Here is a 22835-nt window from a genome sequence, read left to right as displayed (position 1 = left end):
TTTCAATGTGATTTAGGAACTGAGAAGTAACATAAAACAATTTGACTAAAAGTGGGTGTGATATTCTTATCTGAGCCTGCCAAAAATTCACCAGGGAAAAATCATTCAAATGTCTTGGTGGTTAGGTTTCTTTTATAAATTGAAAGCTATGCTCTGTTCCATCATAAGAGATGTTGTGAACTCTAATTGATGAGCATTTATAAAATATTTCCACATTGAGATGAAATGACAAAAAGCTGAGATGGATTAACGGGCATTGTAGTTTCTTATTTCTTTATTCCCATTTTACTCCATGCCTGAAAGGAGATATGTTAAGTACAGGCGAGCCAGCTTTCGTTGATTAATTCAACAATACTTATTTCCTAAGCATTCACAGTGTTGATAGAAAAATTAAACAGCCCTATCCTCTAGCTCATAGTGCAGAAGGATTCTGGATTTTTATTTTATTTGACAATTAAATTTAATATTTCTTTTCTTAAACATGAATATTGTGCAATTTCCTAGAACTTACTTTGTTTTGTTATGTACAAAACTAGTGTGGTTACAAAAGTCAAATTAAGTTGGCTGTCAGGTAATCTCTGACATACACCTCATTGTGGAGTTCTCCCTTCAGAATTTAGAGTTGTCTGAGTGTGGTATAATTAATCATGAGCAGAATATCATCTGACCTTGCTTTGTACACTTCACAAGACAACAATCTCATATAAAACCACTGTCATTTAAATAAGATAAAATGAGTACCCTATACTGCCACTTCCATTGTGACAGGATTGGGTTTTCAACTTGCTTTTTGTTTTTTATTTTGGCCATGTGTTTGAAAGCTATCTTCTTTCTTTCCATCATCGTTGTCATTCCTTCTCAGATAGACAAGTAAATGTAAAAAGTGAGAATATTCGGAATACAGTTGGCATAATGGAAATACACACGCACACACACATATTTGAGTTAGACAAAATGGCAGCGTGATTTGGGGAGAAGGGAGCAGAGTTGAGAAAGGAAGGATCAGATTCTATTCTTGGCTCCACCACTTAGGAACAGATCAAGTCATTTAATCTCTTTAGCCTCCATTTACTTTTTTCTTAAAATAGTAATAAAAATATTTTGATTAACACTTCAGTGAGTGTTGAAGGAAGAGCCATCAAATGAGACACTCCCAAAGAAAGCACTGTGAAAACCATTCAAGCCCATGGAAACATAAGGTCCTACTGTTATGAAAAATTGAACATGATGCACTCCCCAAACAGCTGGGGAGATGGGGGTGGAGGAAAACCAAGGCACTAAGTAAAAGAAACTGAGAAACTGTTCTTTGGGCCATTAGTCATTACAAGATCCTTGAGCTAAATTTCTATGTCTGTTTGGTAGAAGAGATATTCTTCAGTTTCAAAAGTACAAGTCTTTCCATTTTGGTTTTATTAGCTACATGGTAATTGATAAGAATAAAAGTTTTAATTGAACACCAATAACTACATCTACTGGTAGAAGATATTTTATATCACTGATAGTCCATTTATTTTCCAAAAGGATTTTCCAATTTGTAATAATAAGAACACAAATGTGGATAAGCTTGATTAAAGAGTAATAAAACAGAAATATGGAAAAGGAGCCTGAAATAATAGAGGAAGGCAGACATATAACTTACTGTTATGAGATTTTATTCTAAGTTCTCAGGTAATGTTCAAATAGCACCAAAGTAGGAGTATGATATCTTGTTTCTCATCCCTACCATGAGGTTTACACATTAAGTATTATTCTTTTTTTTTTTTTTGTAGTATTCATTTTTTTTTTAATTTCAGCTCTTCATGGGGGTACAAAGGCTCAGGTTATATACACTGTCCGTGTCCCGCCCATCCCCCCGAGTCAGAGCCTCAGACGTGTCCACTCTCCAGACAGTGTACCTGGCATTCTTATTTTATTACTTAATATATTATTTTACCTGTTATACTTGTCCAGGAGTAAGTTTTGCAGTTCTCTTTAAATTTAACTCTCTCAGACTTCCCCTGAGAGATGTTTCCAAAACTTGTTCCATTTTAACACCAATAGAAAATTATTTCAGAGGAGACTGGTTTGCTTTTTTTAAAAAACAGATATATACAACCCACATTGTATTTCAGTACTTTTATTAAACCATTTTATCTATAATTAGTTGATGAGGAAAATAATAAATGAATTTCAGGTAGTCTATTGTATTTTCTAATTAAACTCTCCTTATTTTTCACACGTGCACACACACACACACACACACATATATATATATATATATATATATACACATTTGTATGTATGTATACCTAGGCATATGTAGATATATTATTTTTATATCTAAGGTGAATCTCAAACAAGACTGTAATTCTATTCCTGTTGATAATCTCCCAAAACAGTAATATGCTATTTGGTTATGGGACTGGAAATAGAAATAATGCCATAAAGGCAAGGTCACGGGGCTTAAAAGTCAAAACAACAATACCAATAACAGTAATTATCCAAATGACCTTAGAAAAGGAAAAGTTGAAAATAAGCAGTAAAATTCACCAAAATTTTAAGAATCCTGGCGAAATGTGAACTAGAAAAATTTCTATCTTTCATTCTTTCTCTTGGAGAAATCATAGATCATCTTAATCACTTTATTGTATAAGTACATTAAAGTGCTCCCCTGGACTCCTTTATGACTGCATTGAAGCCTATTTGAGCCTTTTGAATCTTGCCAACCTACCTCCCCCAACACACACACACACACACACAACACAAATCCAAACTCACCTATTTGTACCCTGAGATCCAGCTCTGCCATTATCACCAGCAGTTCCATCACAGTAAGTAGCTTATTGTTATGAAAACAATAAGCCAAACCCATTATTTGTGGCTTGTGAATTTTAAAAACTTTATACGTATGGGCTATTTGAAGTTCAGGTGTCTCTACTTAAACTCTGTGAGTGGTGACTGTGTGGAGATTTCACTCCTGAAATACTGTGTTGGCTGGAACTCAGCAAAGCAACCTTAGCTGCTTGCAAACTTGCAAATCCTGTGTGTTAAATGGCCAGTATGATACCACTGCGTTTTCTTCTTCAGTGGAATTGATCAGCATTTGCTAGCAAGGAAGAAATTTACATGGTTCTGATTGTTAATATAAGTGATACGATCTTAGCACCAGCATACTGAACACAATGAGAAATCAGCAATCAGAAATGCTAGGCTCAGGGGAGAAAGCATGTGAGGTGCTATGACATGGCTCAGAAATGAAATAAAAGAGGGTCCTTATAGTTCCTAGGATGTTCTCAGAAACTTGATTTATAATCTACATTTAAAATAACAAAATGAACTTTTGTATTTGAAAATATAAAGCAAAATAATTCCATATTCCCCTTAGGACTCTAGGCATTTTATATTAAAATTAACAGAAAATGTGTAGTTACCATGTAAGATGGCGAAGCATGAAAAATAAAAAGAAAAAAATAACATTATCAGAGTAGAAAATTATAATTATTAATCAACTTCCTCTAAAGCACCATAGCATTGGACTATGGGAGCATTCAGGGTCTTTACTGACTCTTGCCAGCAAATTCTTTACCAATAACAGATATTTTAATATTTTTCTTCTCTATAGAAAAATAAGCAATATGCTGGGCACTTTGTATCTTTTATGCCCTTTTCACCTAAAAAGTTAGAATTATCTAACATAGTGACATTGTAAATTCAGAACAACAGAAGCAATAAAAATACTTTTAAAAGTGGATTTTGTATCTATTTACTCCATCTTGCCACAGTAAGGTTTTGTTCTTTGTTTAATTAAAGCTACTGTGACCTTCTAACTACTGTACATAAGAGGTTGTATATTTTTCTTGTAAAATATTCTTCCCCTTTGTATTGGAGCACTGAAAATTACTGGACAGGACAGTGGGTGACAGCTACAAGTAGAGGAGATAATTTATAAAATTATTTGAATGGTTAGATGGTCAGACAGGCTTTTGAAAACATACCAGATTTGGGGCTATGGCTTTGTTTACATTCTGCTTTGGTATTATGAGAAGATGTGAAAAGACCTAAGGACAGACAAATTTTTCCTATTGGTAGAGTTCAATAGTATAGTTTATGGTGCAATTACGTTGGTATGTAGTGAACAACGGCTTTGGGAAGGTAGAAGGCTCAGGCTAGAGACTTGAAGGTGGTGACACTTAATTCAGATATTTGAGCCTCTGTTTCCAAATCTGTAAAACAGTGTCAACAAATAAAATATCCCATACGCATTGTGAAGATTTGGCTAATGAGTTTGAAAATATTTTGCAAACTATAAATCAACATGCATATGTTGCAACCAACTTTTGACTTGTTATTTTTGTAGTAACAAAATTATTTCCTGATAGATATGAATTTGTCTGTGCAAAGAATCCATTATATATTTAGAGTAGCATGGTGTAAGATTTTATAACTTGCCACAAAATGTCACACACAGGCTGGTTTGCATTTTTGGTGATTCTATACATTAATCACTGAGTAACCTTCAGATTTCCAAATAAAGAATAAAGGGAGTGGTGATGACATTTGTAATCATCTACGGAGGAATTATTTAAATTCTTCACAGATGGAGAGATATCAAGAGTAAATCATTAGATCCACATTTCCAGTTTCAAGAAGCTTTGAGGGTGTTTGTGGATAGTGAGGAGTAAACATTGTTTTGTACATAGAATTAATCATAAACTTTGCATCCCACGGTCCCAAATTCTCCTGATAAGTGTAGAGGACTTTCCAGAGAGCTTCCCCTAAGGATTGAGAAATTCATAAAAGAAAAATAATGTTATGCTACATGCAATATACAAGCTGAGCAAATTGGAGCAACCAGCATAGTGACCTTTCAAAGAGGACAAATTAGATTCTATATGCCACAGAATTTAATGTGGCTCAGTGCTTTAGAAAGGATGACATATGACATATACTCCTAATTCTAGCCTTCCAGGAGTTTACTTTATTATTTCTAAGCAAGATGAATAACTCATTTCTTCTTCGTTCAACATAATTCTACCCAATATTCTCTGTAAACTACCTCTGAGAATACATGTGGACCAGTGCTTGAGATTTTTAGTCAATTCTAAGGCTATCTGGATGGTTGTCCAACGTTGCTTTTAAATAGTTTCGAGGGCTGGAATATGTTCACTGGAAAACACACAAGAAAATCTGATGCCAAATGTTCTCTGAATTTTGAGACGAATAACATATGGAAGCATTTGCTATAGTAATGTGCATAAAACCATAGAGGCTGCAATGGTTTAGTTTATTCTAGCTACCAAATCTACGTGATTTTCCCCAATTCAGATCTAAACACTTGTTTCCTAAAATATACTGTTTAAAATTTCTGAAATGTAAAATATTTTCTTTATTTTTCTTCCTGTTGGCTTTTTAAGTGGCTCTAACATATTTGTAGTAACCCTGAGTTCATACCGATAAAAGAAAAAGCACAAGTAAATAGTAGACATACTGATAAACTCACTAGTCATAACTGACGATACCACTTGTCATGTTTCATGTTCAAAATTCATTATCCTGGAATTTATATCTATGTCTCCTGTATCATCTTCTTCTTGAGATTTAGTCTGGAAAAGGAAATGGAAGCTGTTATTTAATGCCAGATAAATACCACCACTAGGGAAGGGGATAAAAGCTCATTTTTAAAAGACTTCTGGGAATGACTTTTCTCACCATATTTATAGCAACACAATAGTAAAATAGGCAAATGCTTTTAGTTACATAACTTGGTTTTCTCAGGCTACTGCTCTCTTTTCCATGGGGGTGGGAGGAGGTACAGGCATGGGAGAAACAGTATCTTTGGACTTCTCTGTTATCGTCGTTTTGTGGAGCATGCCTGACACTACTCCTGCCTCCAAGGACCAGAATATTCTGATAGCTGAGAGGTGGAGAACTAGTTTTCTATCTTGTGCTTGTCCTACCTGAGATGGAAAATTAATCCTGCTGTTAAGGACAACCAAAAAGTTTTTGTCAGAACATACCAAAGCTCTCAAACACAGCATGCTGTTTGCCCTCTACCATGACAGCAGGAACAGAAGAAGAAGAACTCTCACTAATATTTACTTTGTCCTTCATTCATTTTGCCTGCGTCTTTGATAAGGGGTGATAGCTGCCTTCCAAGGCTATGGATGCCATCCCTCTCAGTCACCAACTACTGTCACATGGGGGACGTTTACTGTCTGCAGCTGTTCTGTCAGAATCTCAGCAGTGTGCTTACAGCTGGCTGTATACAATACAGTGCCCTGATGCCTTCCTCTCTCCTTGCTTTTGCAGCTGGCGCTACGTACATCTTTGGGAAAAGTGGTGGCCTCATCCTTTACACCTGGCCAGCCAATGACAGGCCCAGCACACGCTCTGACCGCCTTGCTGTGGGCTTCAGCACCACTGTGAAGGACGGCATCTTGGTGCGCATCGACAGTGCTCCGGGACTTGGCGACTTCCTCCAGCTTCACATAGTGAGTACCGGGCCTTGGCCTGGATCCTCTTGTCTTCCTGGTGATCTGAGTTGGTGAGTCAGATAAATGCTGCAGAATATTCTAGATAGGCATGACAAGGGTGCCCATGCTTATAAAAATTGCTTTCAGATGTGAACCATCGGGTTCACAGAGTTCTTTGCTGGGGGGAGAGGAGGGATTAAAACCTCTGTCTTCTGCCCCATGTATATAAAGAGAAAAAGAAATTCTCTCCTTCCAGACTTCTTTCCCACCTGTGTGGCTTGGCCGATAGCAAAACATTTAGCAGACTGCTTGGGTGTGAATTACCTGGTGTGGATCTTACCTGGCACAAGTGGCAAAGCCAAATGGAATGTAAAGGATCTCCTAGGCTGGTATTTGGCAAACTTTCTGTAAAGGGACAAATAGTAAATATTTTGGGCATTGCAGGTCATACAGTCTTTGTGAGAGATACTCATTTCTGCTTTTATAATGGGAAAGTACCCATAGACAATATATTTTTTTAAATGCATGTGATTGTATTCCAATAAAAATGTATTCACAAAAATAGGCTGCAGGCTGCACTTTGGTGACCCCTGTTCTTGGCTGCAAACATCACTGTAAAGATGCAAAGAACACGTGATAAAAACTGAGGCCAGAATGTCAGAATGGGTGGGGCAAAAAGGAAACAACACAATGACCAAGAGTTGAGTAATTCGTGCATATTGTGTATTCGACAATTTGCTTTAGGCCTTGTACACATGAGCCTAATAGGAACTATACCCTCAGTCCCTGTAGATCATAAGAACACAGTGTGAGTCTAAGAAATTAAAATGATTTGGGAGAAAAAATTACTTCGTTATGAGGATAGAAAATATTTTTATAGCAACAATTAGCCCATTTTATCACCTGTGCAGTCTGCAGTTAAGAAAGTAGGCTAAAGAAAGATATGATTCTCATCCATAAGTACCCAAAGTGCAGCCACCAAGAGCAAAGAGAGGAATTGTTCTCATTAGTTAGCAATGACAGGGCTAGAAAGAATGGATTTAATTTGGAGCAATAAGGATTCGGTTAAAATAGCAGGGGGAAAAAGCAGTTAAGAAAAAGATCAACTGGGGATTACTACTACCAGCCTCCAAAGAAAAGGAGGAAAAAGAGCACTGACTGGGAATCTTTGAATTGGAGTGTTGCTAATGGCAGATCTGCAGAGAGAAGCAGAGGGTACAATTTCATTGCTGGTCTCTGGAGTTGGAGGAGGTTGGCAGGAGTCACAAGCAGCAAGCTCAGCTCCCACAGCCGTGCCTGCCTCCAGCACCTGCTAGGCCAGCATGCCTTGGAAATGGAGCAGCTTAAGGACCAGGGTTGCACTGGAAGCCTGTCTGGCCCCAGTATAAGCCAAATCAGGGCAAGACTCTGCTTAGGATCCCAGAGAAGGACTGATTAAAAATGCTTATCTTCAAAATGTAGAACAGAGGTCTTAAACAGAGTTCTGAACTTTTAATTTTCCTGAGATGCTTCAGGAACCATCTGGTGTGATGAGTCTGAGCTAAAACATTTTAGAAAGCCATGCCAAGGAGCAAAGAGAAAAAGGCAGCCATAGTTAGTACACTTTGTCTTTATTTGGCCTCTAAGAACCACCATAATTTACAAAACTCTGTGAGATTTATGCTGCGTATAACTTAATGACTATTTCATGGCAGCTATAAGTAGGCTATTATTACCAGCTCACTTGCATTTGCACAGTGATTTATCTTCTTTTTTTGTTCAGTGTGACTTGCTAAGAAAAATATGATTTGGCACAGCCATGAGCATCGTTTTGAGTCAGATAATGTGTTCCTAGTTTATCCATTCCTCTCTCCATTTGTGATTTGTAGAGCATCTCCACTTTTAAGAGAGAGCTTTACTTATTTTCTGTTTACTTGAAATTGGCAGTGTTTTTATAACATTAATATGCAGGTACTGGGAACTTCTAGGAGGAACTAGAATATTCTGGTATATTATTGCATTATAAAGTTCTGTCATTTCTTTGGTGTCTTTGAAAAGTGAATGTCTCTAAACATACTTTGGGGTTCAAATAATGTGTATTTGCTTGTATTCATTAGTGTGCATACTCTGTAAAAGCATGCACATTAAATTTGACATAGTAGTAAACATATTTCTTCATATAAGCAAAGATATCAAAAATTTTATATCATAATATAAATATAAAAAAAGAGCTCCCTTGAGGTACTGTAGATCTATTCCAGTGATGCTGCCAATTGCTTAAACATTCTGTGAAATCACAACAGATTTTTCTTTAAAGCTTGGATTAGGAAATGATATCACCTGATCTTTTTAGAAAAAAAGGGACCCTATAATGTGGAAAATGCACATAATTCTGTAGCAAAACTGCATGTTCATGGTCCTCTTGAGCATAGAGCCCCTCCTTGGTCTATTCATTTGGAACAATTTTTATTTCCTAGTGGATTATCTCTTTGCCCACACTGAAGAGAGCAGGTTCCTTACCACATTCAGAATGAAGAAATCCAAGGAGAAGACTGAAAGGCTTGATTATGAAACCAGCCTCATGTTTTGGACATTTAAGTAGGTGTATCAGGGAAATGAAGCCATACACACCTGTTAAAATACTTTTATAAGACTTTCATAACCTGTAAAAGGTGTTTTTGTTTGTTGAGTGGTTTGTTTTCTTGTATTAAAGAACATTACTCAAAAAGAAAAGAGCTTAGGGGCAATTAGTGAAAGTGGAAAGGATTGAGCAGGAGGCAAAAGATTTCATTTCACCTTGCGGTTTGCCTAGGAGAAGAGAAACCCATTGGGAAAAAAAGAAAAATGATGGCAGACATGAAAAGGAGATGTCTTACTCTGTTTGAGTTGCTAGAACAGAATACTTGAGAGTGGGTAATTTATAAAGAACAGAAATTTATTTATCACAGTTCTGGAGGCTGCAAAGTCAGAGATCAAGGTGTGGGCAGGTTTGGTGTCTGGTGAGGGCCCTGTGTCTACTGCTAAGATAAATGCTGCAGAACTCCATGTCTTCACATAGCAGAAGGGCAGAAGAGAGTGAACCCACTCCTCCAAGCCCTTTTTAGGATGACATTAATCCATTTGTTAGATCAGAGTCCTCAAGACCTAAGCACCTCCCAAAAGGCCATACCTCCCAACACTGTTGCATTGGGGATTAAATTTCCAGCACATGGATTTTAGGAGACACATTCAGATGACAGCAGCAGAATAAATTCCAGGACAGGGATGTGACTGCAGATGTGCTTCAGGAAGGGGTTACATGGAGGTAATCAAGCTAGTAAAGCTGGTCAAAAACAAAGTGTAAAGTCGAAATTAGCCAGTGTGTGTGTGGGTAGGAGCAGAGACAAAGAGAGAATGTTTGTGTTTTGTAAACTGGTGCTGAACACAATTTCTGAAATTCCTGAAGTGCTTTGAGCAGCATCTACACTGTCATAGCCCCAAGTTAGCTCGTTTGAGGGAAGAAAAAATGCTCTTCCAAGAACACCAGGGAGTCTGAGCCTGAGGTGAGTGCCAGTCACTCTAGAACAGTCCCCAGAGCAGGAGGGGCAAACAGGCTCCATCTTGCCTGCCAGCTTTCAGTGCCTCTCACTCGTTCACTTCCAGGTTTACACTGGAAAGGTCTGAGAGGGCAGTGGGCACAACTGGCAGGTAGGAGATCTGGCTTCCTCCAGTCATGTCTGCTACATGTGCAGAAGTGGGATTCCATGGACCTACACTGCACATTTATCACACTTCCCTAAGCTTCATGCTATCCCTCCTCAGATGCTCAAACTTTCCCATTTCTCTTCCTGTGTCATCCTGAAACCCCCACACTGTAAAACCTCTTTAGGAAAATAGGTATCTTCTTAAACTCATACTCTGCTGCAAGCCCTTGAATCAATTACTAATTAGTTAAGTAGTCAGTATTATTGTGATCCTTCTCACACCAGGCTAAGCTCAGCTCTTGCGACAGAATTTGGGTTTTGGTTGGAGAGTTGGAGAGAAAGAGGGTATGATTCTTCTGTGTGGGATGGCAGGGATGGGTGGAGAAAGCTTGGACAAAAGGAAGACATCTGTGCCCTATGGTGGGTAATCGAGGTAAGGAAAGTAGGGGGCACCAAGACAGAGTTGGGTAGGTACTGAGCACGTTGTTTGACTATTTCACAATATGCTCAGATGATCTGCTGTTCTGCCAAGGGAGCAGAGGCTCTTCTTTCTCTTGCTGCTTTCTTTTAAACCTAAAGTCTTTCCACTTGTCTGGGCCTCATGGGGGTTAAATAGGTTTTGACAATAAGTGAATTATTAAAAAAAAAAAAAAAAAAAAAAAAACAACCAGCCAAGAGATTAAAATATTTTAGCAATTGTTTGTACAAAATTAGCTAACATTTCTTGAGTTTTGGTTCACACTCCCATGAGACAGTATTTTCTGTGTGAATTATCACTTGGATGAATATGTTCAAAAAAGACAAAGAAACTCTGTTGAAGTATCTATTCATGTAATGAGATTCTGTGAAGGGAGGGTGTCTTATGGTAGAAAGATTTTTAAAAATTATTATTTCAACTATAAGTTCCCCTCCATTGAAATTGATTGTTGAGGAGTTAATCTGCTCAGTACTTAGTAGGAAGCTGCTGTCACTGGCAAGTAACATCTGCCTATTGACCCCACAGCTAGACTTTCCGGAACTGTGTCATGTTACACTCACCTGTGTTTATACAATAGGGGAAAAATTGAATAGGGCTAGAGAAAGGATTAGCATGAAGCACTTGATATTGCTATCATGAAACTCTTGACAACCTCCTTTCACCACCTCCAAAATAGAAGGTCAAGGAAAACTGGGCAACAATTAGCTTCTCTCTTTATATAGTAAATGCTGGGTGGAAAAAAGCCATCCTATTAATTTCTTTCTCCCTGTGTGTAATTTACAGTAAATCCTCTCAGATTCATTTTTTAATTATGAGCCTTTCAGGAACAGTGAAAATTTATGTGTCAGAGCATCTGTTTTGTTTGACAAGAATCTATAACCTTCCCTAACTATTTCCCTCCTTGACTTAAATTGTGGATACTTCCATAAAACAAAGTAGAAGATAAAGGACCGTTGCCTCGACTGACCCCATCTCATAATGGCAAAGTGTTCTCCTTCCAAAAACTGGACTCTCCAAAAACAGACTGGTAATATTTTCTCAGTGTCATATTTGGGGAAATTGGGTATTTATTAAGTTTGGTTTTTATAGTATAGTTTTTCCATAATTTATAGCATTCAAAGAACCTCTTGGAGAATAAATGGGAGCAGATCTGAATTATGATAAATGGCCTGTTCCTTATGTCTATTGCATCTGTAAATTGCCAACCCGGCTGCTTCATTTTGGCTGTCTCTATGCAGGATACTCACAGTAAACCATCAACATTTGCTGGGTTAGTCCTCCGTGAGGTTAGGTGGCTGTTAGCTTAGATTTATCCTTGGATTTGGCCAGTGGCAGAACTGGATCTGATGCAGGAGCTGTATTTAGGGGAATCTCCAATGAAGTACAGAGGAACGTTGGTATTTCTGAGACTGGTAATGCAAGTAAAGAGGGAAAGAACAAGAAAACAACCAAGGGGTCCAACAGATGCAATTTTGTTTCCCATAGCGTGCTGTGCACTGCAGGGTGGCTTTGTATTTCCTTTCATTGCTATTTGTTCTTAGTGAAAAAGGCCTCTTTGGGTTTTCTGGGCTTAGGAGCTTTTCCAGATCATTAGCCACATGTATGGAGAGGACATGCTGGGCATCCTCTCTGCAGCTTGCAGCTTAGTTGTGCCATCCCAGCAGAGCTGGAGAAGAAGGTGGGAGAAGGGAGTGGAAGTGAGGATCGGATAAAGTGACTGCTTATGTCAGCTGGGCCAGAAGCAGCTATGTGCATGGAAGTTGGGGTGTGTTTGCTCAGGTCTCTATTATTTTGTGATAGTTCCATCTAAGTTGGTTTACTCTGATTCTATACATGGTTTTGAGGGGCAGCATGCCATAGTAGGAGGATGCACTTAATTTGAAACCAAACGATTTGGATTTGAGTATCATTGTTGTCAGTACCAAGTAAGATATCGGACTCTACCACTTGGAGCTTCAGCCTCCTCTTCTTTTAAATGTACATAAAAATATGCTGCAGGATTTTCCTAAAGATCAGATGAAATAAAGCATTTAAAAGCTGCTTGTTATCAGCAAAGGACTACACAGATATAGAATGGTAGTTCTCTTGATGAAATATCCAGTAGGTAATGACTACATTGGAGGAATAACACACACACACACACACACACACACACACACACACACACACACACACACACACGTTAGTGAGAGAAGAATGTTTTACAATTCAAAGTAAAGTTTTAAGTATTTTTATAAGTCTGCTGGGATTATTTTAGCAAAAGTTAAATACTATTCTATCTTATCTGATGAAAAGCAAATTTTATGAATTAACAAGATCCACAATTGAGATTTTTGGAGTGTCCTTCAGCATAAAATGAAGAACCTAATTACCTCTGAGAGAGGCCTGGGTTAGACCAATAGGATGAGTAAAGCCCTGTAGCTCCCTTGGTGTCTCACGATATGGCGTTTTGTCTCTATACTATGTTCCAAGGCGATGCACTGTGCTTCTGTTGTCCTTCAGTGTAATGTCCCAAAGGGCTCTATGCTGAATAGTAAAAGGGTAACCCGCCCTGCCCTGAAGTTTCTTCTTTATTTGTATTAACCATGGAGAATGGGACTATACGACTTTTCCCGAAAACGAGGAAGGGGGAGAGGGTGGATAAGAAGGAGGACAAGAGGGAGGAGGAGGAGGTGAAGGAGAAATAGAAGGAAGAGGAAGGGGAGAAGGAGAAGAAAGAGAAGAAAAGGATAAAAGAGAACAAGAAGAAGATGACAACAACCATGACCACCACCACCAAGCAGCAGCAATAGGAAAGCAAAGCCCTTGAAGATAAGGATAGTATGAAACCAGCTTTAGATCCACCATGAGCACCAGATAAAGACACAAAGCACTTGGTCCTGTGCTTGGGGATTAATAGAGACCAAAAAGGGCCATTGCTAGAACCAAGGTCCTAACATGGGTACAGCTGGACGATTCGGAGATCAGTAGCTGCTGCCATCAAGGCAAATGGAAGCCTAAAAGCATAAATACAAATAAACATACTTCATAGATTTTGATTCCCCAAAACATGAAGGAAAAATGAATTATAAATTTAGTGTGCAGATGGAATGTACAATAATACAGTCATAAAAATCAAGTTGACAGTGTATACAAAATATTTTATAGCTGGTAGGCAATTTTGAAAAGCAAATGCCAAATGGCCAATCTTTCTCATTTATCATTCATACCAGTGCCCCTTGCATTGTTCATTGATGACAGTTATGTTTCAGAATCCTCAATGGATACATAATATGAATTTTGAAAATTAGGATTAAGAGAATTTAGCTCACAAGCATCATTCATTGTATATAAATTGAATACTTATTATGTACCAAAGTGCTACATGCTGGGGTTACTGTGCCTAGTGTGAGCAGGCTTGAAAGACCACAACAATTAAAAAACAAGAAATTAAGTTTTCAATGCATTATGAGGTGACATATCTAAAACTCTTGCACAACTCCTGGCATATAGTGAGCTTTCAGTTATGGATAGTTAAATATTCTCGGTACTTTAGATTTTTCTACAATTAACTTTCTTAAAATTCAGATAAAACACTCTATTTTATTTTTTTAACAATGAATAAACTTCAATCAAGCCTCTAAGATTTCAACTTAAGTGATATAAAATTCTAAGGAGTCAGGATGTTAGTGATCTAAAGCCAGCTTGGTGGCATACACCCTAGATTCCTGCAGGTATAAAGCTAGCTGAATAAGTTCAGAATAGCAGAGGCTCTGTAGACATATGAATCTCACGTGCAACAAGCAAGGCAAATTCCAGGCACCATCAGTTGAGTGCTGGGGCTCATAGGACTTAATGGCCAGCCTCCCTTAATATTGTCGGTTGGGCAAATTATCTCACTGAGCCACCGCTTACACTGCTACTGGTCATTACTCCTGGGGTATTGTTCAGTGCAACAGGGCAAGAAATAACTCATTGACTCCCTGAAGCTATAGATGATGGATTTCAGATCCCTGGCTGTATTCAGAAGGCACGGAAGCTCAGCGTATTGATGGGGGAATTCATTAGCCACCCACTCCACAGAATCATATGCTTAGATTTTAGTGCTGTCACTGCTGCTGTTGCAACTTGTTAGTGTTTCACGGATAGATGGCAGAAGGAACTGTATAACTAGATTAGCCTCAGAGATAGTACTGACAGCCAGACCTGTCATTTCCTGGTCTGAGATGACACCTTTGGAGGCTAGAATCACTTAAAGACATTTAGATAAGCCCTGTTGATCCCACCAGGCTAACCTTCATCCTGAAGTCCATTCATCCTCCGGATGATAGGAAATGACTGGCAATTAAGTCTCATATTCTATTTTTGACTCCTCAGTTAACCTCTTGTAATTCAGTTTGTTTTTCCTACTCCATTTTCTGTAAAATGGCAGGTAGTTTAACGGTATAGATTATTACTTCCTACATTTACTTAGGACCCCATCTTTCAAAGATCATCTTACATCACTAACTTCACTATCACTTACCGCTAATATTGATTGACAAAGTACCAGGTGCCAGACTCTGTGTAATAACTTTATTTATACTATCTTATGAGCTCACAGCCACTCAATAAGCTAGTCATTATTAATATCTTCATGTTATAATTGAGGCAACTAATGTTTAAAGAAGCTACAGAGTTTTCCCACAATAGCACTGCTAATAAATGGCTGAATGGGCTTTTAAATCCAGTTCTGAGTCTTAATTACTATTATGAAAATGTAGTGGTGATAATTTTAATTCAACACATAATTATGAAACAGCCATTTATTTGGGATTGTTAGAGATGTGAAGAAGGTTAACATCTAGGGAGGAAATGAAAATCATACATACAAATCTGTTTTAAAGCAGTATCGGCTCTATAGCAAGGAAGGTAGGAATATTGCTGGTTGTAGAGATTTTGACTGGGTCAAATCTGGACTGATGGTGCCTGAAGAAGGAACATGCCAGAGGAAGATACCAGCATGAGTATAACATCAAAGGAATGAAATACAAGATGTGTTCTCAAATAGGTGAGGAGTTCGATTTGACCAGAATAAATGGCAAGAGAGAAAAGGCAGATGCTGGAATAGCACAAAGAGCACATGTTTTAGAGGCAAGTGGTCTATGACTCAAGATCCAGCTCTGTCTCCAATAGTTCTATGGTCTTGGATGAATTTGACTGTTCTGTAATGTAGATGGTTATAATAATGCCAATTTGCAGGTCTATGTAAAGATTTATAATAATATATGGGGAGATGCCTAATGAGTATCTGGTTCACCATAGATGCTCAATTAATAATAGCCATGTTTTTGTGTTTAGTTTTGTTTTCCCTCCAGATACATTAGGGATATAGTGTAAAGGATTGGAATGCCATACTGATGATAGATTGCTTTTGAAAGCAAAGAGAAGACATTGAAAGTTTTTGAGTAGAAGGTAAAATGTCCAAAGCTTAATTTTTAGGGAGACTATTTTTACTCTTTTGAAAGAATGTTTTTCAATGGGTTCAAGAAAAACCACTAGCAGGCTATTATTTAAGTGGTCCAACAAAAACAATTTTTAGGACTTATGCTATTATGATGATGATCATAGGAAGGTAATGAGGATGAAACTAAAGGCCAGTTCAAAGATAGAATCAGCTGGTGGTGTCAGCTGGTTGGATGCAACAGGAAAGAAATGAGGAATGTCTAGACTAAGAAGGTTCTGATTTCATTAACAACAACACAACTGGGACATATAAGAAAACCAGATTTTAGGATAAGGTAAGAATTTGACTTTGGCGATGCAAAACATAAATCAAGCGCCAACCTGTTGCAATTTCCAGTTGGAAATGTGTGATGAACTCATGTGAGAGATAAGGGCTAGGGGTGGGTCCTGGAGAATTCACAGCCTAACAGTGACGGTAGAAGTTTGCTAAGATCTCCAGGGAGATAAATGGTAAGAACTTTGTAGATAACAACATAAATTACAAGATGAAAGAGGAATAGGAACGGAACTAAAAAGGAAAGGCTAAAGGGTAGGACATAACCTAGATAGTAAAGTTTTATGGAAATCAAAAAGGATTGGGAGAGGTTTTCAAACCCAAGTAATTCCAGAGCTATATTTTCCATAACTGTTAGTCATGCCTCTTTCATCCATAGTCAGTTTATGAAGTTGTCTTCTTCATCCTTATTGGTATTTATTACAGCATATAATCTTTGTCATTCCAGTCCTCTCACTAGGATTCTGCATTTCTTTCTTTGATGGTTGTAATGGGCATTACTACTTTAGAGCCGGAGGACCCAGTCTAGCTCTAGTGCTACCACCAACTAGCAGTTATCCTATATAAATGGTAAAGGTACAGATACTATTCTGCTATCCTTATAGTATTGTGGGGAAGACAAGATGACAGAATGCATGTGAATGTGCCCTGTTACCATTAAGAATACCTACAAAATAAATAAGATTATTTTTTATAATAATGTTGGTATGCCTGCCATCCAGCAAAGCTCTGAGTGCCTAAGAGATTGTGGTTGGAGACCTGGAAATGAGGGTCAAAAAGATGCAGAGATGACTGTAGTTTTTAAGAGTAAGGTTAGCAACCAGGCAACTAGCAGATCGGAGACAAAATGTGGATGACGCAATTGCTGGACCCCATAAGCTGGTGTGGTTCTCAAATTATGTCCTTATCTGGACCATCTCTATGGCTTTGTGTCTCAACCCTGGAGCTTCACTTTAGGGAGGGCAGTTTGGGTTTAAGATCATGCTGCAGTTTCCTGAAGAGCAAATCTCTTGATCCCAATGATCATATGCAGTGAGGCATGGAATCTGATTACCCTTATCATTATCTTAGCTTAGAGAGCTACAAATGTTACTAATGCTTATGGAATTTTCCAGCCCTTTATTAAATGCAAATTCAGTATTAGGTTATTAAACCCTTTTGGAAATAACTCCGCTGGGTTGACTTTTCATGGCTAAACTCCTATATTCTTATCTGATGGTATGCGTATTTTTGTTATCACTTCTGCATTTGCTGTTTAATTTACTGTCCAGGCAGTGTGCTAGCCACTTTGTATATCAGCTCGTTTAGCCTTCACATTGTTAAACTGGTGGCATTACTTCTATCTTATAGATTAAGAAATTAAGCTTCAGAGAATTAAGTAACCATTTGTTAAAGGTACTATATTAAGGAAAGTACTTAAATATTGGTATGTTTGATTCTAATGTCATTCACATACATATAGAGAGATAGATATATTGTTTTTGATAATTACCTATTCAACATAATATAGTATATGGGTAACATGGGTTGGGTGTGGTGAATTTATCAGAACCTGTGATATTCTTTTAAATCCACAGTTAAGAATAACAAACAGGAGTAGAAGGAGAGAACACAGTGTTTTGGCAAAAGCAGAATACACAATTGGAACTAAGTCACTTTCTTTTTTGATTCAAAGAAACTCTTCATTTTACATAACATTTATTTGCTTCCAGCATTTGTTTTTGTTTTTTTTCTCAATGACATTAAGGCACCCAATTACTCTCAAACCAGTTTTTAAAATACCTGTATGCAAAATGAAACTCTTGGCTTGGAAACTCATCTGAGGTTTTGAATGCAGTATGCTAGATCAAGGGTTTCAGGGGTAGCTTTAGTTTCCAAATTTCAGCGAAACTCCTTTCAAATTTACTGTATCAGAGCAGAGATTATTGAATAAATGCATTCTCATATTTCAGTATATGATAAAGGCCATATTAGAAATCTTCAGATATGCTTGTTGAAAACCCTAAATGATCTCAAATAATACAGAAACACATTTAATCCTCTGCAGTCAGTATTTAATTTTCTATATTTGTAATTTAAATCCAGATATGAGTGTCTTGACAGCAACCTCGGCCTGTCATCCCCTGATCTGTTAGCTTCTAATGTCTAGTGGCAGAGTGTAGTACATACTTGAAAGGTAGACCTTCACATGAGAAATCACATTTATTGAAGTGGGAGCAGATTCCATTTAATTTGCCCCCTACTTGATGCCTAATTCCAAGGTTAACAGGCTTTCATGTTTGCTACTTGGATCAGCAATACTGGAGCTGGCTCTGTTGCAGGGCTAAACAGCAAAGCTTCAATTCAATACTAAAGCATAAAAGAAGAAAATGAGTTTTGGAGTGACGTGTAAAATGATGCAGTTTTCCAGAATGCTGTGAATGCTCAATGAATGATCCTCAAAGTACAGCTACCCCTTAAGACAAAAATCTCCCTGAGGTTTAGTTCAGGATAGATACAGGAGCACATAGCATGGAGTGTAAGGTGGCAAACTTAGCCTTAGGTGAGATGCAGGTGGGAGGAATAGAATTCTCAAGTCAGTGGCAGCCAGGCCAGCAGAGATTAGTAAACTGCTTTAATGAAAACAATTGATGTATTCATTTATTCAACCAACTCTCATTATTTGTCAAGTACAGTTCTAAGGGCTTGGGATACAAGAATGGGTAAGATGAGCTCCCTGTCCTCATGGAACTTACATTCTAGTGGGGGAGTCCTCAGTGTGTATAAACAATTACAGCTTGAGTTTGTAGAACTTTGTCATGGTGTGATATCATATGTATTTCATTAATTAACTAGTTAACAAACTGGAAAAATCTCCATCAAACTTTTATTTCCATCTTTGTGCTTTTCTTTATTTCTCGAATTTTCATATGAGCCTCTCTTATTCTTACACAGTTATGCCTCACTTAATGAGGAGGGTATGTTCTGAGACATGGATTGCTAGGTGATTTCATCATTGTGCAGACATAATAAGGCCTGGATGGTATAGCCTACTACACATCTAAGCTATATGGTAAAGCCTAATGCTCCTAGGCTATAAACCTATGCAGCATGTTACTGGACTGAATGGCATAGGCAATTATAACACAATAGTATTTGTGTATCTAAACACAGAAAAGGTACAATGAAAATATGGTATTATAATCTTACAGGACCACTGTGGTATATGCAGTCCATGGGTGACTGAAACATCGATATAAGGTACATAACTGTAATCAAAAAAGAGAAAAAGGACTTCTTACTAGCTGCTCCCACCCTACCAACCACTCTAGTTTGTTTTCAGCACAAAAATGATACAAAAAAGATTAACGTCTTTACCCTCAATTCCAGTTCGTTTTTCTTTGAAATGACTATGGCTATTTCTATTGTTACATTTTGTAATTGTACAAAATCCCTTTAGAACATCCATCTATATTTTACAGACAGCAAATTACTAGGGGCATCCAAATAGCACTAACTGAGGAAAAAAAAGACAAAACCCGAAATAAACCAAATGAAAACCCACCTTCCTGGGGGACAGACTATACCATTTCTGGTATGCTTTGCAAGCCTGCCTGGACTGGATTTATATATGTTGACCTAATACTTTCCCTCCCTACCTCCAGACATTTACAATTTCACCGTCCCTTGTGGTGACAGTATTAGTAGGAATTAGGACTTTTCCTTTACTTAACTGAATGCTACAAGAAACAGAATGGAACCACATGTTCCCTTTGATTCACACCCAAACACTGCAAAACACAGAGTATTTGCTTCCTCCTTCAAGCTGTGTGTGCGTGTTAAACACATGCAAACATTGGACTGAAACACAGATACAATAAGTCAGCTCTAGGGGAAAATCATAAAAGCCATTTTATTTTGTTTCTCTAGATCTCTGCCTTTTATTTAAGCTAGGTCTTTGCAGAGATTCAAGGAATGATATTTTACAGTGGTTTCTCCAAAAAGCAGTTTGATGTGTTTCATCCAAATTTGGGTATTCAGCATATCATAACAGACCTTGTTCTGGAAGGTCTCTTCTTAGAAATGACTCAATTTTTGATAAAGAGAATAGCAAAAGAAAAAAAACAGCTGCTTCATATAACAGATGTGAGATAACAGAATGTATGAAAGGAATGTTTTTCCCTGTGTTTCTACAAACTGCTTCTTTGTTAAAGAATGTTTAAACAGTCTATGAACAAAGAACTCTACTATGGTATACACCCCAACCCTAGCAGGAAGACCAAACTTCTCTTTGAGGCATGCAGACTGGGCTCTAATGTCTCTCTGCAAGGAAATGACTGATATTGCCAAATAGTGAGGGCTGACTCCAAAGGCTATGTACGTGGTTGCTCATGATGTGAGCCGGTCAGAAGACTTTTTCTGCACTGTGACATCTTTGCGCTACAAAGGCCAAGATCACAGGATCCACACAGAACAGTTCATTTCACACAGTAAGAAAAATGTGTGTGTGTTTGTGTTCTAAAAAGTCAAAAAAATAACACTCTTCTGTGAACTCAAACTCGACTGCCAACCACCAAGAGCCATCCTGTAAATCTGGACATAGACTTGCTAGGATTTGCAAACCTAGCCACTGTTACTCACAGACTATCTTCTGGAAACGAACTCCACCTTAGCCACTGTGGGTGTGCACACGGAAGTCACCATTCTGCTCTCTTCTGTCTTTAGGGTAGTTCAAGATTTGATTCCCTCCTAGGGAGATTTTCTGCTGTTCACAGTGAGCCAACTATGCTATCCCCAGTGGTCCTGAACCAGATTGGCACACGTATATTCCTGGGCATACACAGGGCAGCTACGTGACAGCGTCTGAAATAGAGCTATTCCGACTGCCCCAGCACATCCTTCCTTCCTGGATTCCTTGAATGAAAGCACAAAAACCAAGGCTCTTCTTCCTTCTCCCTCCACTGGTGTATGAGGACATGCATACGGAAGCTCACTTCTTCCACTTAGTTCCAATCACGCCCTTCCTGGCTCCTAATCTGAGAGTACAGAGTGTCTCTTGTCTTCCACTTGTCAATATGAGAGGTTTAGAGAATGTGCCCAGCTCGTGTCCCTTGTGCCTCTTCCAACACCAATATATTTTAAAATTCTGATATTTCATATACAAGTTGATATTTCTAGTTTCTTTTAAAAAATTAGAAAGTTTAACTCTACTGGGCCAGTGTCCCTGCATGGTGTGAGTTAACTGGAGATGAGGAGCCACAGCCGTTTTTATGCAATATATTTCAAGACTCCCCCAGTCTCCACCCACTCCCTGTCACATCATGCTGCTTCTTCATCCATCTCGCTGCCAGCCCGACCTCTGTACATAGATACCTTGTGATTCCATTCACCCAGAAGCTATATTAACAGTTCTGGGTCATACCTTCGCATCTTATATAGAAACTGCACCCTTGAACATTTTTAAAATCACATCTGTTTTTGGTACTTGGTTTAGAAGAGCTTAGAAGTTGACTTTTACATTACTATCCTAAAGGTATATATTTTCCTCCTCAGAAATATTTGGGGCTCACATATTCAGAGCTTTCATATATATATAATTTACTATGTAGCATAACACATTGAATGATTTTAATTCAGTGGCTCAACTTATTTGTGTTCTTTGAAGAGCCTTCATACTGAACACAGAATTATAATTTATTGGTGAATATTTTATTAATTTTTCTGAGAAAAGTTGGGTATTGCTAAAATATGGCATTCAGTAGAATATGCATAAAAGAACATGTTTTCTATATTTTAATTCATAATTTTATAATATTGGTGTGCTGTGGTTTTCTTGCCTGTTCTTTAATCAGGAGTCTTCATGCAAATCTCTGATTACTTAGCACTTTTCTAAAAGGAGGAGTCTTTCAGGGGTGCATTGGAGAGCTCTGAATTCTTTTTTTTTTCCCTTGATATTTCATTTTATTTATTTATTTTTTTATTTCAGCTTATTATGAGGGCACAACAGTTCAGGTTATATATATTGCCCATGTCCCACCCATCCCCGAATATTGAGGAACACGATTGTTAATCTCTGTCTCCTACTCAAGGGCTTTGGGCTGTCTGTATCGAAATGCTTCAAATGCTTTCTCTGGGGATAGCTTTGTCTGTTCCTTCGCTCAGCTAGTGAGGAATACCCTCTCCCCTCCCGACGATTTTACCTAATTTTTTTCTTCCATTGCTTCAGGCCATTGCTTCAAGTTATATCATCTTCTGAGACTATAAATAATTCTTCCCCTCCAATTATATTGTTACCTTGAAGGTATTTATAGGCTGTGATCAAGTCCCCTGGAGTCATCGCTTTGCCAGACTTTATAAATTTAGCTCTCACCACCTCTCCTCCTCTGTTTTATCTTCTGGCCTTTGTAGCACTGCTTTTTGTGTGCATGTGCCTATCTGTGAAGCTTCTCTGGTATTTTAATATCCTTCCAAAACTAGGGAGGTCAGAACGGCACATCATATCCCAC

At 38.0% G+C, this 22835-nt stretch overlaps 1 protein-coding gene across 9 annotated transcripts in view; it reads left to right on the top strand.

The window, feature by feature from the left end:
• The window catches only part of NRXN3 (neurexin 3), a 1488306-nt gene that overhangs the window by 1109489 nt on the left and 355982 nt on the right, over positions 1-22835 (top strand). For all 9 annotated transcript variants that reach the window (XM_045562567.1, XM_045562522.1, XM_045562514.1 and 6 more), the window contains one exon: positions 6289-6470. In XM_045562567.1, coding sequence (XP_045418523.1) covers positions 6289-6470 — 182 coding nt within the window. The remainder of the gene's footprint in view (positions 1-6288; positions 6471-22835) is intronic.

This window comes from Lemur catta, chromosome 1 (genome assembly GCF_020740605.2).
Source record: "Lemur catta isolate mLemCat1 chromosome 1, mLemCat1.pri, whole genome shotgun sequence".
Taxonomy (NCBI): Eukaryota; Metazoa; Chordata; class Mammalia; order Primates; family Lemuridae; genus Lemur; species Lemur catta.
The sequence above is the reverse complement of the archived record's forward strand: the minus strand, read 5'-3'. Positions and strand labels throughout refer to the sequence as shown.